General features: G+C 34.6%; 1 protein-coding gene across 2 annotated transcripts in view; it reads left to right on the top strand.

Moving 5' to 3' along the window:
- The first annotated feature begins 201 nt into the window (after positions 1 to 201).
- LOC125667437 (uncharacterized) overlaps positions 202 to 17,967 on the top strand; it is a 40,378-nt gene continuing 22,612 nt past the window's right edge. Inside the window, exons 1-8 of one of the 2 annotated variants that reach the window (XM_056153200.1) lie at positions 202 to 247; positions 3,523 to 3,668; positions 4,232 to 4,400; positions 4,807 to 4,981; positions 6,960 to 7,110; positions 8,178 to 8,251; positions 9,926 to 10,021; positions 15,704 to 15,879. In XM_056153200.1, coding sequence (XP_056009175.1) covers positions 3,586 to 3,668; positions 4,232 to 4,400; positions 4,807 to 4,981; positions 6,960 to 7,110; positions 8,178 to 8,251; positions 9,926 to 10,021; positions 15,704 to 15,879 — 924 coding nt within the window. In that variant the 5' untranslated portion in view covers positions 202 to 247; positions 3,523 to 3,585. Of the gene's footprint in view, positions 248 to 1,007; positions 1,300 to 3,522; positions 3,669 to 4,231; positions 4,401 to 4,806; positions 4,982 to 6,959; positions 7,111 to 8,177; positions 8,252 to 9,925; positions 10,022 to 15,703; positions 15,880 to 17,967 lie in introns of those variants that run through there. The other variant, XM_056153201.1, reaches the window with a different exon arrangement.

Below are 17,967 nucleotides of genomic sequence, written 5' to 3'. Positions count from 1 at the left end.
ACAATCAATCGAAATACACCTCGAGAGGCCTTTGATTACGTTATTTACTTTATCCGACCGGGTCAACTTTAGATTATGCTTCTAGAGATCTATATTGCTACATATTTTATAAAATAACGATTTAATATTTTACTGTGGCATTATTCCCGAATCATATCGAATAAAATTGTCGATATAATTGTTGCATAAAATATTTGTCGGGTTCGCCATTCATAATCTGCAACTTTAAAAGAAAATGAAAGAAGAGGTAAACGTAAACACTATACGTCACTAGGCCCTGTGGTGTACATGGTTGATCTACTTGTATATTTATAATATGTTTTACGGCGTGACCGTGTTTGAGGGCGAAGCAAAAAAGTTTTGGCATTATTATCTATATCCAAAACAGGACAAAAACAACCCAAAGTTAGCACGCGGACGGAGCTGTACCAAAGCATCCTAATTTTCGACATTTGATCCGCCCATCTATTGAACGCGGGAAATATAACGCAATTGATGTAAACAGTACATTGTGACGTCATATTCAGTGTCGTTATTTAGCAAATTTACAAACATAGCGTTTGAACCACAACGAAAAACATGGCGTTAATTGTGGAGTGATTATATATGATTAAGAAAATAAGATTTACATGCTTTTACGGATTTTATGTGTAACATCTCAGAACGACGTTAACTAGGGTAGACGAGATTCAAAATGGAGGAATACATGTCCACGCGCTAATATTCGAATCGACGCCATTGGTACCAAACTTTTCAAGTTCCATAGGTATGGTTTAATTTTTCATTATTTTCCTATATTTTGCTTTTAAACATGTATATACGTGTTACCTATAGGGAGAGCTCCGCTCTCACGGCCCGGAGGGCCGTGAGAGGGCTTCGCCCTCTAATATGTTTTACGGCGTGACCGTATTTGAGGGCGAAGCAAAAAAATTTTGGCATTAGTATCTATATCCAAAACAGAACAAAAACAACCCGAAGTTAGCAGGATTTGATCCGCCTATATATTGAACGCGGGAAATATAACGCAACTGATGTAAACAGTACATTGTGACGTCATATTCAGCGTCGTATTTTAGCAAATTTACAAACATAGCGTCTGAACCACAACAACAAACATGGCGTTAATGGTGGAGTGATTATATATGATTAAGAAAATAACATTTACATGCTTTTACGAATTTTTGTAACATCTCAGAACGACGTGAACTAGGGTAGACGAGATTCAAAATGGAGAAATACATGTCCACGCGATAGTATTCGAATCGACGCCATTAGTACCAAACTTTTCAAGTTCCATAGGTATGGTTTAATTTTTCATTGTTTTCCTATATTTTCCTTTTAAACATGTATATACGTGTTACCTATAGGGAGAGCTCCGCTTCACCCTCTATAATATGTTTTACGGCGTGACCGTGTTTGAGGGCGAAGCAAACAAATGTTGGCATTAGTATCAATATCCAAAACAGAACAAAAACAACCCGAAGTTAGCACGAGGACGGAGCTGTATCAAAGCATCCTAATTTTGGATATTTGATCCGCCTATATATTGAACGCGGGAAATATAACGCAATTGATGTAAACAGTACATTGTTACGTCATAATCAGCGTCGTTATTTAGCAAATTTACAAACATAGCGTCTGAACCACAACAACAAACATGGCGGGAATGGTGGAGTGATTATATATGATTAAGAAAATAAGATTTACATGCTTTTACGAATTTTATGTAACATCTCAGAACGACGTGAACTAGGGTAAACGAGATTCAAAATGGAGAAATACATGTCCACGCGATAGTATTCGAATCGACGCCATTAGTACCAAAATTTTCAAGTTCCATAGGTATGGTTTAATTTTTCATTATTTTCCTATATTTTTCTTTTAAACATGTATATACGTGTTACCTATAGGGAGAGCTCCGCTTCACCCTCTATAATATGTTTTACGGCGTGACCGTGTTTGAGGGCGAAGCAAACAAATGTTGGCATTAGTATCAATATCCAAAACAGAACAAAAACAACCCGAAGTTAGCACGAGGACGGAGCTGTATCAAAGCATCCTAATTTTGGATATTTGATCCGCCTATATATTGAACGCGGGAAATATAACGCAATTGATGTAAACAGTACATTGTGACGTCATATTCAGCGTCGTTATTTAGCAAATTTACAAACAAAGCGTTTGAACCACAACAAAAAACATGGCGTTAATCGTGGAGTGATTATATATGATTAAGAAAATAAGATTTACATGCTTTTACGGATTTTATGTGTAACATCTCAGAACGTCGTGAACTAGGGTAGACGAGATTCAAAATGGAGAAATACATGTCCATGCGCTATTATTCGAACCGACGCCATTGGTACCAAACTTTTCAAGTTCCATAGGTATGGTTTAATTTTTCATTATTTTCCTATATTTTCCTTTTAAACATGTATATATGTGTTACCTATAGGGAGAGCTCCGCTCTCACGGCCCGAGGGCTTCGCCCTCTATTATATGGATACACATTTAACCTTATACATATGTAATTGTAAATAATCATTATTTACATATGTATAAGGTTAGATGTGTATTCATATATTATGACCCAAGCACCTGTGATAGCTTCAAACAGGCTCGTCACGATTTTTTTTGTTTTTTGGTCGTACGTATTAAAATTTGACCCAAGTTTGGGCTTGTGTAGAAAAATCAACACAACTCCTTAGGAAAAATACAGTATTTTTCCTAGGAGTGTCTTGATTTTTTTTTCTACACAAGCCCTTGTGATTTGACACCACCTGTTCTATATTTTTAGAATTCAGAGGGGCCCCTGCATGTGGCACACATGAGCTTGCTCCCGTTTAAAAATGATATTGTAAACATTGCTATATTTCAGGCTATAACTATACAGTGCAATATACCGTATGTAGTATTATTTATAAGATTTTTTTAAACGGGAGCTAGCTCCGGCCTTGGATTACCGAGAATTCTGTAACTTGGTAAATAATGAATATATATATAATTGAATTTATAGTTCTGTGTGAAAAGAAAGCCTGCAGAACTTTACCAGAGTATTCATGCTTATTATTTGGAATATCCCAAACAACTGTATCATGCATGAGAAAAGCAAACCTTTATGATACGAATCAAAATAACAGGATTTAAATTAAAAAGAAGCAAACATTAAAAGAAGGTGAAAAATGATGATCTTAATGATATATGAATTTCAGTACAATGTCGCATCAGTCTTCTCTCATTTTTGTTCTTTGTTTAAGATGTAAATTGATAAGTTGTGAATATAGATAGATAGATATATATATATATATATATATGGACTTTTCAAATTACTTCCCTTGGCATGAGTGATATGATTTAACTCGAAAACTACGCAAAATATTTCAATTAAAACACATTTAAAGTAGTTTTAGGCATAAAAAGAATTAATTTTGCTGAAAAAATGAAAAAGTTTAGAAACATGCGTTGTGTCCTTTAAAATGAATGGAAATTCTATCATCATGCATTTCTTACCACTTGTAACAGAGGAAAGCACAATTCGGAAGTTAGCGTGTAGATTTCAACACTTTATTACATCCTCCTTGGAAAATGACCAACCCGTTTTGGGGGCCGTACATGTCTAACAGACAATGGGGAACAGTTCGAGAGGACACTAGTGTGGACGGAAACAGGTAAGTTAGGATAATTTATATCTGTTAAAGAACTACAGAGGCCTGTTAAAATGTGGATCCTCTGTTGACTTGTAGCTCATTTCTGATCATAGTTTTTGAAATTCTCTGTAACTTTTTCAAATTTTCAATTCTTATCGTTTGCAAAGTGATGGAGAGTTAAGGTAGTACTCTACATCGTCATAATGGCTGACTTCCTTTAAAAACATGGATGAAAAAATCGATATCAGCAATATTTGACTTTTCCATTTCCATTTAAATACCTAGCCGAGTAGCTCAGTAGGTTAGAATACCGACTGGTGAACTGTAGGTCGCAGGTTCGAGTGCAGCAGGGGTTTTAATTTTTTTTCAGATTACCTTCTACTAAAACTGTATTTTTTGACAAAATAAAGTAAATTTGAACATTTTTAACTTCAAAATACTGTTGTACATGTCCTCCACTTTTCATCTACATCAAATTTCTCTGGTGTAGCATACCTCCTTAAATGGATTTTATTTTTGAATTCTGCTTGGTACATTTTATAACCTAGGTAAATGTTGCTATGAAATCTGTTGTTTTTTTTCAGTTGGGAGAGTTTTAGATTTGATGATGCTGGGAAAAGTAGTTATTCTAATGGGGAAGATGGAATGTTTGGGTTCTGTACTTCTGATGGCAAGTTAATGACAAGACTTGGGTTGTGGAATCACAAGGATAGAATAATGAAAGAGAGGCTGTTCGGACTGAGTGGAATCGAGGTTTTGCATTCTTTCATACTTAAATACATGTAAATGGATATCAACTATTAACTTGATTAATGTGATTAAAAAGTTACTTTGCTATTGAACAAACAGAAACTAAATGCTTCTAAAATTAGCCATAATCAGGTGATTCAACTATTGTCTTACATTGACATCAGCTTTTTCCAATTTCTTTTGTACATTATGAATGGTAGGTAAGATGTAGTAAATGAATGAAAAATGAATCATTATCAACAACAATTTTAGTTAAAGTTAAAATAGTATCAGATATTTTGGATCAACCTATGTACATTTAAGTATCAAGAAAAAAGTGTCCGAGAAAACGGTTGATAGACTTACATTTTACTTTTCAATCCTGAAGTTTAAAGGATAATGATACAGCTGTCATTTTTTAATTTTCTAGGGTAACCATGGTGAGGATATGAAGGAGCTTTTGTATTATCTGGATGGAATTCCGGATCACTCTTATATGAAAGCTCTGTACAGATATCCCCAGAATGAGTTCCCATATGATGAGCTGCTACAATTGAACATGGAGAGAAATCGAAGTGAACCCGAGTTTGAACTGACCGATACAGGTTGATTGTATTATTTCAGTAAACATATGTGTTGTTAATTTGCTGGAAAATTTCAAATCATTCACAGTGAATCTATGGGGACCATTGTGATTGTTTTACCGTAAATGTGTGTAATAGGAAGAGAAGTGAGTGCAAAATATGTACCTGGAGTGGAAGTTGAACCAGTGACATAACTCCACTAGTAAGGCAACCCAACCACTTCCTCATGTAGGCCAGTTCCCATGGTCTTGTTAATTTCCACCAATGCATGTACAACCATATTCCTCTCCTGTTTCTCTTAAGATTTCATAGCTTCATTATAATCCTGGAATCCATTCCTAAGTCCAATATGCATGTGTACACAATTCCATTAACTATGATATTAGAGTAGCTTGATTTCCTCTACCTGTGCTGACTTGATTTCCTCTACCTGTGCTGACTTGATTTCCTCTACCTGTGCTGACTTGATTTCCTCTTCCTGTGCTGACTTGATTTCCTCTACCTGTGCTGGGTTAATTTCCTCTACCTGTACTGACTTGATTTTCTCTACCTGTGCTTGCTTGATTTCCTCAACATGTATGGCTTGATTTCCTCTCCCTGTGCTGACTTGATTTCCTCAACATGTGCTGACTTAATTTCCTCTACCTGTGCTGACTTGATTTCCTCTACCTGTGCTGACTTGATTTTCTCTACCTGTGCTGGCTTGATTTCCTCTACCTGTGCTGGGTTAATTTCCTCTACCTGCACTGACTTGATTTTCTCTACCTGTGCTTGCTTGATTTCCTCAACATGTATGGCTTGATTTCCTCTCCCTGTGCTGACTTGATTTCCTCAACATGTGCTGACTTAATTTCCTCTACCTGTGCTGACTTGATTTCCTCTACCTGTGCTGACTTGATTTTCTCTACCTGTGCTGGCTTGATTTCCTCTACCTGTGCTGGGTTAATTTCCTCTACCTGTACTGACTTGATTTTCTCTACCTGTGCTTGCTTGATTTCCTCAACATGTATGGCTTGATTTCCTCTACCTGTGCTGGCTTGATTTCCTCTACCTGTGCTTGCTTGATTTCCTCAACATGTATGGCTTGATTTCCTCTCCCTGTGCTGACTTGATTTCCTCTCCCTGTGCTGACTTAATTTCCTCTACCTGTGCTGACTTGATTTCCTCTCCCTGTGCTGACTTGATTTTCTCTACCTGTGCTGGCTTGATTTCCTCTACCTGTGCTGGGTTAATTTCCTCTACCTGTACTGACTTGATTTTCTCTACCTGTGCTTGCTTGATTTCCTCAACATGTATGGCTTGATTTCCTCTCCCTGTGCTGACTTGATTTCCTCAACATGTGCTGACTTAATTTCCTCTACCTGTGCTGACTTGATTTTCTCTACCTGTGCTGGCTTGATTTCCTCTCCCTGTGCTGGGTTAATTTCCTCTACCTGTACTGACTTGATTTTCTCTACCTGTGCTTGCTTGATTTCCTCAACATGTATGGCTTGATTTCCTCTCCCTGTGCTGACTTGATTTCTTCTCCCTGTGCTGACTTGATTTCCTCTACCTGTGCTGGCTTAATTTCCTCTACCTGTGCTGGCATGATTTCCTCTCCCTGTGCTGGCTTGATTTCCTCTACCTGTGCTGGCATGATTTCCTCTACCTGTGCTGGCATGATTTCCTCTACCTGTGCTGGCTTGATTTCCCCTACATGTGCTGGCTTGATTTCCTCTCCTCTACAACATGACAGTTTTGTGTTGTACATGAAAATGTTTGTCTTAATTTCATGAAAATAAAACAAAAAGTCCATCGGCTCGACTTCAGTGTGGTAGTTTCAGATTCTTTACAATTATCTTATAGAAAATTGTCCAGATTTCCAGGAAATAGAATAATTGGACTCTGAATCGCTTTTCACAAAGATGAAGTGATGGTGCATGAACTCATGCCACACCTTTTGTATAGAGCATTCCAAGTCTATGTGATGATTAATGGGAATGTCAATTCTGTGTTGTAGGAATATTTGATGATAATGAATACTTTGATGTGTTGGTGGAGTACGGGAAAGATCCCAAAAATGAGAGAAATCTTGTATGCTGCTACACAATCACAAACCATTCAGACCAACCTGCAGATCTCACTGTTGTTCCTCAGTTCTTGTCAATGGGGTAAGCATTTATAGGCAGAGCTGTGTATCTTTCTTTAAAGAATGAAAAACTTAGTCTGTGTGTAAAAGTAAATCCAAATCTTCAGTTTTACAAAAGTGAACACATGAGCATGATATGAGCACACAAATATTATCCTGAGGTCACAGGGGCAGTGTGAACTATCTAGAGTATGTTTAAAATTGTAAATTTTATGATCCCCAGGGTAGAGATTCTGACTCCAGGACGGGGCCAAACTTGGTATATAGTGTTTATGTGTAAAGCATTTAAATAACATCTTCTTTAGTGCTATTGATAATAGATTGTAACTAAATGAATATTTAGAAAGAGCAGGTAGTCCTTCACCAAAATTGTAAATTTCATGATCCCAGGGGTAGTGCTTTTGGTATCAGGGTGGGGCAAAAATGTGTTAAGAATTGAACATTTTTAACTTCTTGATAATTACCATTCCAATTCCTTTCATATTTGTTGTGAAGAATCTTTGGGACAAGGGGAATATAATTTGTAAATTTCAAGACTCCTGCACCCCAAGGGGTTTTGGTATCAGAGTAGGGCCAAAGTTGTCAGTGATTAAATGTGTTAACAGTTGAGCATTGTTAAATTCTTTTTGATAACTACCATTCCATTTTTTTTTTCAAATTGGGTATGAAGCATCTTTAGGACAAGGGTGACACAAGTTGTAAATATGAGGGTTTTTGCACTCCTGGGGCATTATGATTGGGTTAATAACTGCTAAAAATTGACCAATATTCAAAAAGCTGCACATCTGTAAGAAAAACTACAAGTAAATGGATAACAGGAAATCTCAACCGCACATCGGTAAAAAAAAAAAGAGAGAAGAAAACACTAAATGGATAGTGATGTAGAGCAGGAAGGCCTCTACCAAAATTGTACATTTCATGATCCCCGGGGTAGAGGCTCTGAGTCGGAGCTCATATATATATTGTTTACATGTGATAATGTCTTCTTCTATTGGAAAATCGTGGTAATGTGTTATTCCTTCTGAAGATTAAACAGTAGATGCAATATGAAAACTTGAATGAAAATAATTATCCATGTTCTATTTTCAGGGATTGCTTTTATCAGGATGAAAAAGCAGGCAAAAAAGTATATGTAAAAGTATATACTGGCCAGGAGGTAAAACGTAATTAATCTATGTCTTATTATAACTAATGAATTCTATCATTATATGTATCAAGTAAGTTTGTTACTTACAGAAAGGTAACCTTTTCTGTAAATTGAATTTTTGTGCATTTGACTTTTTTTTGGGTTAAATTCAACTTGGAGCTTTTACAATTCAAAGGAAAGCTATTAGGCCTAACGAGGAATGAAATGTGTTTTCTCTAGCCACAAATCAAGATTGGCTTTACTTTTAAGAAAAAAAATCCAGACGTCTGACTTAGGTTGAGATATACGTATATATATCAAGTTATCAACTAATCAGAGATTCTTCTGACTGTTAGTGTTGACCCTGCTTTTATATCGAGACATATGCATGGAAGATTCAGAGCAGACTCCATATTGAAAAGTGGGAATTGAGCTAATGTTGCTGCGTTGCCTATACCTTTTACAACTTTATTTCGTAGATCTAGATAGGATTCACTTATCAGATAAGTATTCTCCAAGTTAATCATGACTACTTGGATGCCGATTTGAATTTTGTGTATTTGTGTGCTGACGTCATGTGCAAATAACAAGGAGGTGCTCTAAGTCAAAGTGATACTTCATTTGTCAGTGTTAGAACTTTTTACATGGCAATAGCATCGTATTAGTCATGATTAACATGTAGAATAATCATCTGATAACTGAATCCTCGCGTCTTGGAAGTAAACCCACAAAATAAGCTGTATAAGGTAGGCAAAGCAGTGACAATAGCTGGTGTCAAACATCAAACACACACACACACACCCCAAAAAAAGAAAAACCTATTAGCTATTGATCTTAATTATAGTGTTTTATTTTGATGATTTTTCTGATTTTACAGATCAGAACTTATGTCATACTGTCATTTAATTTCATTCAATTGTGTTTTATTGTTACATTCCTCTTCTTACCCTTGTAAAGTGCCTTAGAGTAATTTTTTTTGTATAAATTTTATTTTATATAGATTTTGAGCCGAAAGCTCAACTGAGCTTTTCTGATTGTCTGTCTGTTTGTCCATCCATCTGTCTGAACTCTGTCTGTAAACTTTTCACATTGTTTACTTCTTCTCCAGAACCACTGGGCCAATTTCAACCAAACTTGTCACAAAGTATCCTTTGGTAAGGGCCTTTCAAGTTTGTTCATTGATTATTCTAGCATATTCTAAATGATGTCAAATGATCAGGTTTTCAATGACTGAAATATCACTATCACTTTGTCGTATTCTTTGACTCAGTATGATATGATTTAAAAGTCAGAGTTCATTTCCTATATAAACATGTGGAATCAGCTAATCTTTTGATTATTGGAAATCAGGGATACAATGAATGAGGGAGAGAATGAATTATTTCCCCGGCCCCCTGCATTACATGCTCCACTGTATTTGGTTCAGGCATTCTTGTCCAAGGCAGAATAGAGGTTTCTAATGTATGTAAATCATAGGGTGAGAATATATTTAATCTTTTAAAATCCTATGTACTCTTGCTTGGCTGCATTGAGAAAATCTTGCTCATTTTATCGTACAGTGAAAGACTCCAACCATGTTACTCAAGTCTCATGTTAAAGGTGACATCAAATGAAATGACAGCACAGTACACTTTGATAGATATCACATGATTGGAAGCTCTCCTTCGTGCATTATGGAAGATGATAATTTTCATGCATACATTTTTTTCAGGAAGGTTTCTCATTAATGTTGACTGTGACAGAGATGTTGTCCAACGTCAGATACTTCTTCAATGGGATAAGCAGTTTACAGATATCATTTGCAAAGGTAACCAGATAACTATGATGTTCATATTGAGGACCCTCAATAGTTCACTTATTATTGAAAAAACTTTCTACTCAGAATCAGAATGATGTACAGCTTACTCCACTTATACTTAAGTCGTTTATTTTGAAATATCGCTTATTTTGAAGTAAAACAAAATCCCCAGTCTCAGTCTCTTATTTTCTTTGCATTAAAATATTGGTTAAATTGAAATCGATTATATTGAAATATCACTTATTTTGAAATCAATTATTGGTCCCCTGAGTAGATAATGTATTGTTTTTATAACGGCTATATTGAAGTCACCTTAGATGGTAGTTTTCCAGGTTTGTGGCCTCATAATTACACAGGTAGGTCCTGGATTTTTGGGGTTTAGGTAGCATTTTTTTGTTTGGAATCAATAGATTAACATTCAGAGTAATGAGAAAAGGCAAATTAGTTCAGGATTTCCAGATTTATTTTCATTACAGACACTACTGAAGTAATGTACCCCTATGTAGATTTTTATGAAATTCATTGGAAACAGTTAGCTGTTGTTATTTTAAAATAAAAACCAAAAAAAAAAATTTAAATTGCATTTATTTATCAGGAAACATGTCAAGAACTAAAACACATGTCATTTTCACTATGTTCATCAAGTTTTAGTATAATAAGTGCAAAATTATTGAATTAGCCTTACTCTCCAAAATGTTAAAAAACAAACAAATATGGACACAATTTCCTTATAGCATGGTTTACATATTATTTTTTCCGGTTATATTAGTAGATGTACATCTGTTATAGTTATTTATGAAAAAAAATCCATACCTTTCCTTAATAATTTCAAATCTATAGCTTCCAGAGTATGTATACCCCCATAAAAACCCTAAGTCTGGCACCATACAACTGAGCTATTCAAAACCACTCATGGATTAAAATTTTATGTAACTTCATGAAAAGACACAGATAATAATTCCTTATCACCTTGGTAAAATGTTTGTGAAAAATATAGGAAATCTATTGCATAATGGACTTGATTAATAATTTAATGAAAACAGAGTTATTGTCCTTGGATTCAATATTTTGAAATGCATCATTGACTATTCAAATATAACTAAGACTTTTGAAATATTTTATGGCTAACAAGATTTTTTACAATAACTATTGAAAAAGACTCCAACAAAATTTATGTTCCAGTCATTAAATTATTGACTTTACACAATCTTATGACGTCACAGGAGTGTGGAACTACGTTAACAGGATCCTTTGTAAAATTTGACCTCCCCACAAAAAAGGGAAACTTTTATCATTGGACACCAAATACATGTACAAATTGATAACTACAATAGATATAAGAATTTGAAATCAAAATCTGAAATGACAATTTTGCTTAACCCTAGTAATTTCAAACACCTTACTGCTATCACAGTGCATTAAAAATAGTTTTTGCAAGACTGGGTACACATTAAAATCTCCAAACAAAGTCTATAACATCTGACGCGGACAACGACAATGTCTTTACAGACAACATGATGCCACTTGCTTATGTTAGTGAACTTTATTTTAAAAAAAAAATGGCTCTGAAATTCTTATGTTAGACATACATGTACATGTGTGTGAAACGTTTTCACGGCGGTCGTTTCTAGGGAAGAACTTGCTTCCGATATTATATACATGTACATACTGCAAGGGAAATATCGGCGACAAGGGCAAAAACGAAATTCCGGATGAAAATGTGATGTACAATCAACCTCAAAATTGTATGTGTAAATTTTTTTAAAAAAGATTATGAACAGACGCTACCTAAAGTACGTAGACGACGAAATTTTTGTAGATATCGGAAATTGAAATATTCATTCTTGGTCAGCTCACAAAGAAACAAAAGTTAACAAAACTCACATATTTTTTAAAAAATAAAAATCATCAGTGGACAAAATTCAATCAATTGTTTAAATGTTGTAAATTGTGTAATGTAATAAATTCATATTCCTGCTTTCGTAATCGGGATCAAGATGCCAGATGAAGCCTCCGATATGGTTGATATATCCGATTTGGCTTATTTTGAACTTCGGTTATATTGAAAGAAAAAGATTGGTCCCCTGAATTTCAATACATATCTGGAGTAAGCTGTATATATAAAGAAGTTATCTATAGTATTTTCAGCAATGTACCAACCTTCTTTAACACTATTAAGTCTGAGAGGTGTGCAATAATCCTTTATTGCAGTAGAATATATAATTATGGATCTTTAATCATTTCATAGTAATTTTCATAGGCAGATCACACAGATCAATGTTCCCCTATATTTCTCTCATATCTACACATGTAAGATACGGATATCCTGTGAAAGAAAGGTATGAAAGATATTTCTATCTTTCATATCACGTTACATAGTTATGCGGATGAATAGTCAATTCGTCTGCTCATTATAAAAACAACAATCATAACAATGTGATGTTCAGTATCCTCAAAATTTTGGCCTGTAAACATAAATGACTTCATAGAGGCTATTGAAAATAAGTATACAATGATGAAAACAGCTAGTCATCTTAAAATACTGTTGGAATTTCTTCAAAGAGATCAAATTGAATGATTCATTCAATACCCCCCCCCCCCCCCCAATGAACTTAATACTTATATATCTAATTTTATGGTATCTTGCAAGCTCAACTAGCTATATCTCCGCACTCCCTCTTCCAACGTCCTCATGTGTCTCCGATGTAACAAGTGTCTCCAATGTATATGAGACTTGAGCCCTTGTAGGTTTGACCATTTGGAAACGAATGTAAAATTAAGGTAATTCCACCCCTTTAGAATTATAGGTTCAATCTTATATTTGATTGTTGATTCTTCAGATAATATATCTTAGTAACAAATAAAAATGATAAAATAAGTACATGTATGTTGCGGTACTAATAAAATTTTTATCATATATACCCGTTATCAACGTCAGAAAATTGCAGTTTTCCTTAAACAGCGATGAAATAATTGAATGAAAACAGAGTTATTGCCCTTGGATTCAATATTTTGAAACATATAATTAATTATTCATGTATGACTTAGACTTCTGAAATATTTTATGGTTAACAAATTTTTTACAATAACTTATGAAAAAGACTCCAACGTTTGTGTTCCCGTCATGTGTAAATCTTAATAAATCAATGACTTTGCGAAGTCTTATGACGTCACAGGAGGGTGGAACTACATTAACAAACCACTTGGAATTTGTTTACACACTCGTCATTAAATAACTGTGCATTTAATATCAGCCACAATAGGGTATTGCAGTTTTGTATATAAATATATAGGGAAAATCTTTTAAAATCTTCTCAGGAACCACTGAGCCAGAAAAGTTCAGATTGATATGAAAGTTTTCTAACATACTGCAGATCTAAGTTTGTCAAAATCATGACCCCTGAGGTAGGTTGCAGCCACAGTTTAACATGTGAATATATAGGGGAAATATTAAAAATCTTCTCAAGAACCACTGGGCCAGAAAACTTAAAATTTATATGAAAACTTTGAGACATAATGCAGATTTAAGTTTGTTAAAATCATGACCCCAGGATCCCAGGGGGGAGGTTGGGGCCACAATAGGGGTCGAACTATTACATGTGAATATATAGGGAAAATCTTTTTAAAATCTTGGGGGTCAGAAAAGTTCAAATTTACATGGCAGCTTCCTGACATAGAGCAAATTCAAGTTTTTTTCCCAGCTCACCTGAGCTCAAGTGAGCTTTTCTGATCACCTGTTGTCCATCCATCTGTCTGTAAATATTTTACATTTTTGACTTCTTCTCCTGAACCACTAGGTCAATTTTAACCAAACTTAGCAAATAGCATCCTTGGGTGAAGGGCTTTCAAGTTTGTTCAAATGAAGGACCATGCCCCCTTCAAAGGGGAGATAATAAAAAAATGCCAAAATAGGGTTGGGTCATTTAAAAATATTCTCAAGAACCACTGGGCCAGAAGAGCTGAAATTTACATGAAAGCTTCCTGACATAGTGCAGATTCAAGTGTGTTAGAATCATGGCACCCAGAGGTAGGATGGGGCCACAATAGAGGATCAAAGTTTTACATACAAATATATAAGGAAAATCTTTAAAAATCTTCTTTTCAAGAACCACAGGGCCAGAAAAGCTGAGATTTACATGAAAGCTTCCTGACATAGGGCAGATTCAAGTTTGTTAAAATCATGGCCCCTGGGGTAGGATGGGGCCACAATAGGGGATCAAAATTTTATATGCAAATATATAGGGAAAATCTTCAAAAATCTTCTTTTCAAGAACCACTGAGCTAGAAAAGTACAAATTTATATGAAAGGCCCCTAGGGGTAGGATTGGACCAGAATAGGGGATCAAAGTTTTACATACTAATGTATAGAAAAAAATCTTTACATGTAAAAATCTTCTCAAGAACATGAAAGCTTCCTGACATAGTGCAAATTCAAGTTGGTAAAAATCATGGCCCCCAGGGGTAGGTTGGGGCCACAATAGGGATCAAAGTTTTACATGCATTCCAAGTATATTGGGAAAATCTTTAAGTATGGGCCACTCAGTTGAACGATATGGCCCATGGACCCCTTGTTTTGCAACCCTAGGGAGGAATTACCTTATATTTCATGCCTACTCATAAAAGAATCTTATAATCTTAGTTTTGATGTACTGTTTCAATATTTTGTAAATCTTTAAGTCAAGCAGAAGTACCTTTTGATCAGTTAATTATGAAAAATTACCCTTCTTGACTATCAATATTAGGAATCTGTCTTAACCTGAGTTGAAAGTTTTTTTGATAAAAATTTGTCCATGTTTCTATGTTTGTAAACATGTCACATTTTCAACTTCTCAGGAACCGCCTGGCCAATTTCAATCAGGCTCAGATTTCTCTAAAAAAAATCTGAAACTTAAGTTTTCTTTTATTTCAGCAGTCAAAATGTCAGTAAAATCAAGTCCAAGTTTTACTTATTTTTTTGTTGTTGAGAAATCTAGGCTAGATATATACTTATGTAAGCATTCTCATGTAGTGTAAATTCAAGTCTCTTTACACAATAACCTCCAAACCACAATAAGGTTTTTAAATTTTACATATATATTATTACTACAGTAATTTGATCTGAAGATTCGACTCACATCGAGTTGACAGGTGCAGATCATCAGATCACATGAGACGCGAAGCGTCAAGTTTGATCTGAGGATCCGCGGCTGTCAACGAGACGTAATCCAACTCATCGGATCAAGTTACTGAGGTAATGATAAATTTATTATATACCCCCTTATGCATTTTAAATCTACATTATAAGATGAAATGTAATCCAAATTATCAAAAACACAGACATACAGTGACATTATATTTTGTATGGAAGCCGATAGGTGCCAGGGTATAGAATTAATATTCATTTTAACTGGCGGATGCCACTTAATTTATGTGGCGGCCACCACTTAATCTAACTGGCGGCCGCCACTTATTATATGGGGGCCGCCAGTTAAATTAACTAATTAATTTAAATTAACATTTCTTGTTTGAAAAAGAAGTACACTGAACTCCAGATTATAGCCAGAATTAATGCACTGCTTTATAGATACACATGTAGATGATCCATTGACATTTTAAGAATACAGTCTGGTATTGATCTTGTGATTGTGTGTATGTATAAAGTGGCCTCTGTTTGTATGTTATAAAATTAGATTAGTGTGTTTTATTCTGTAGGACAAGAAGTTTCAATTGGTGAAGACAAGTATGGCTGTCAGATGATAATGAATATCACACCTCGTCAAACTAAGCAGATATTTTGGTCCTTATTTGAGGAATCAAAGGAGCCTGCATTGTCACCTAGGGATATTTTGGACATCTGTAGAAAGAATGCTGAGGATTTTTACACCAAAGTTTGTATAATGTTTTTAAACATCTCACAGTAAACAATGTCATGTCACAAATGAAACTTTCACAGACATGTTTATGAATGCTGATTTTCTTACAAGCTTTGAATGTACTGGACACCACAGGCACCTGAAGTGTGAATAGCATGTATAGATGTTACGTACGTAATTTAATATTTTGATATACAATGTACATGTATATATTAGTATCTCGCAAGTTGTCATCTCAGAGGTTTACAGAAAGTAGAAACTGACTATTCAAATTATGAAGGTGATCGGCGGGAAAATCACATATTTTGGAGATATTATTGGTTCTGTATTTATTTGTTCATTGGGTAGAGGTGTGTGTGTGTGTGTGTGTGTGTGTGTGTGTGTGTGTGTGTGTGTGTGCATATAAGATCTATACACACTATCCACACTTCACGTGCCTCTGCTGGATACATGTATCTCTGGAAAAAAATGGTAAGATGTATCAAATATTGTTCCAGAGAAAATATGAGTTCTGCAGATACATTGCTTGCTGATTTTGAAAGGCAGAAATTTTTGCTAATTTGAATCCTAGAACTGCTAATAATCCTGACTCTACTTTGTTTCAATGTCACGTTTACCGTAATCATTTACACAACCAGAAGTGGATTAATGCTGACTTCAAATTTATCAGCATTACTCTTCGTATGGTATAAAAAACTATCAATTTGCCTTTTGAAATTTATCATAATCATTTCCTTTATTACATGTATATGATTGAATAATTGTGTACTTTCTGATTGGCTAAAGTCCATTAACTTAAGAAAAATAGAACATTTTATTCACCTGTATTTGCCTTTGAGGTAAATATAACATTTGATTTCTCAAACATAAGGCTAAAAATAACTGAGAATTTCAAAATTGACATGATTTATTTTATTTTTTGGTCACTCAATGAAAACTGTGTCTCTATTCATTTTTGAGTATCTTTCACTAATTGTAAAGAAAGGTTAACTTCTATCAAGAACCAGTATAACAATTGTAGAGTTCAATTACTGAAGCAGATTGTGATATGTTGAATTATATGACATGTTAAAATTGTGTGACATGTTGAATTGTGACATGTTGAATTGTGTGACATGTTAAAATTGTGTGACATGTTGAATTGTGACATGTTAAATTGTGTGACATGTTGAATTGTGTGACATGTTAAAATTGTGTGACATGTTGAATTGTGACATGTTGAATTATGTGACATGTTAAAATTGTGTGACATGTTGAATTGTGACATGTTAAAATTGTGTGACATGTTGAATTGTGTGACATGTTAAAATTGTGTGACATGTTGAATTGTGACATGTTGAATTATGTGACATGTTGAATTGTGTGGCATGTGACATGTTGAATTGTGTGACATGTGACATGTTGAATTGTGTGACATGTTGAATTGTGTGACATGTTGAATTGTGACATGTGACATGTTGAATTGTGTGACATGTTGAATTGTGTGACATGTTGAATTGTGTGACATGTTGAAATTGTGTGACATGTTGAATTGTGACATGTTGAATTGTGTGGCATATTGAATTGTGTTACATGTTGAATTGTGTGACATGTTGAATTGTGTGACATGTTGAATTGTGTGACATGTTGAATTATGTGACATGTTGAATTGTGACATGTTAAATTGTGATTTAAAGTGCCATGTGACACAGGTTAAATTGTGACATGTTGAATTTTGTGACATGCTGAATTGTGACATGTTGAATTGTGTGACATGTTAAAATTGTGTGACATGTTGAATTGTGATATGTTGAATTGTGTGACATGTTGAATTGTGATTTAAAGTGCCATGTGACACAGGTTAAATTGTGACATGTTGAATTGTGATTTAAAGTGCCATGTGACACAGTTTGCAATGCAAGTTTTGTAAAATTGATACCACTGATCTCATAAATGTCTCTAGTTACTTAAAAAATAAAATAAACTTTACCCCAAGCCATGAGATTAGTATGTTTAGACAGGTTTCTCTGTATATCATTTGAAATTAAGAACAAGATACATGTATTGTTTTTTTTAATGTCTAAATCATAAGAATTCAAATAGTAATGTGTCAGAATTAGAATG

The sequence above is a fragment of the Ostrea edulis genome, chromosome 1 (assembly GCF_947568905.1).
Source record: "Ostrea edulis chromosome 1, xbOstEdul1.1, whole genome shotgun sequence".
Lineage (NCBI taxonomy): Eukaryota > Metazoa > Mollusca > Bivalvia > Ostreida > Ostreidae > Ostrea > Ostrea edulis.
Note: the sequence above shows the minus strand (reverse complement) of the source record. Positions and strands in the feature narration are given on the sequence as shown.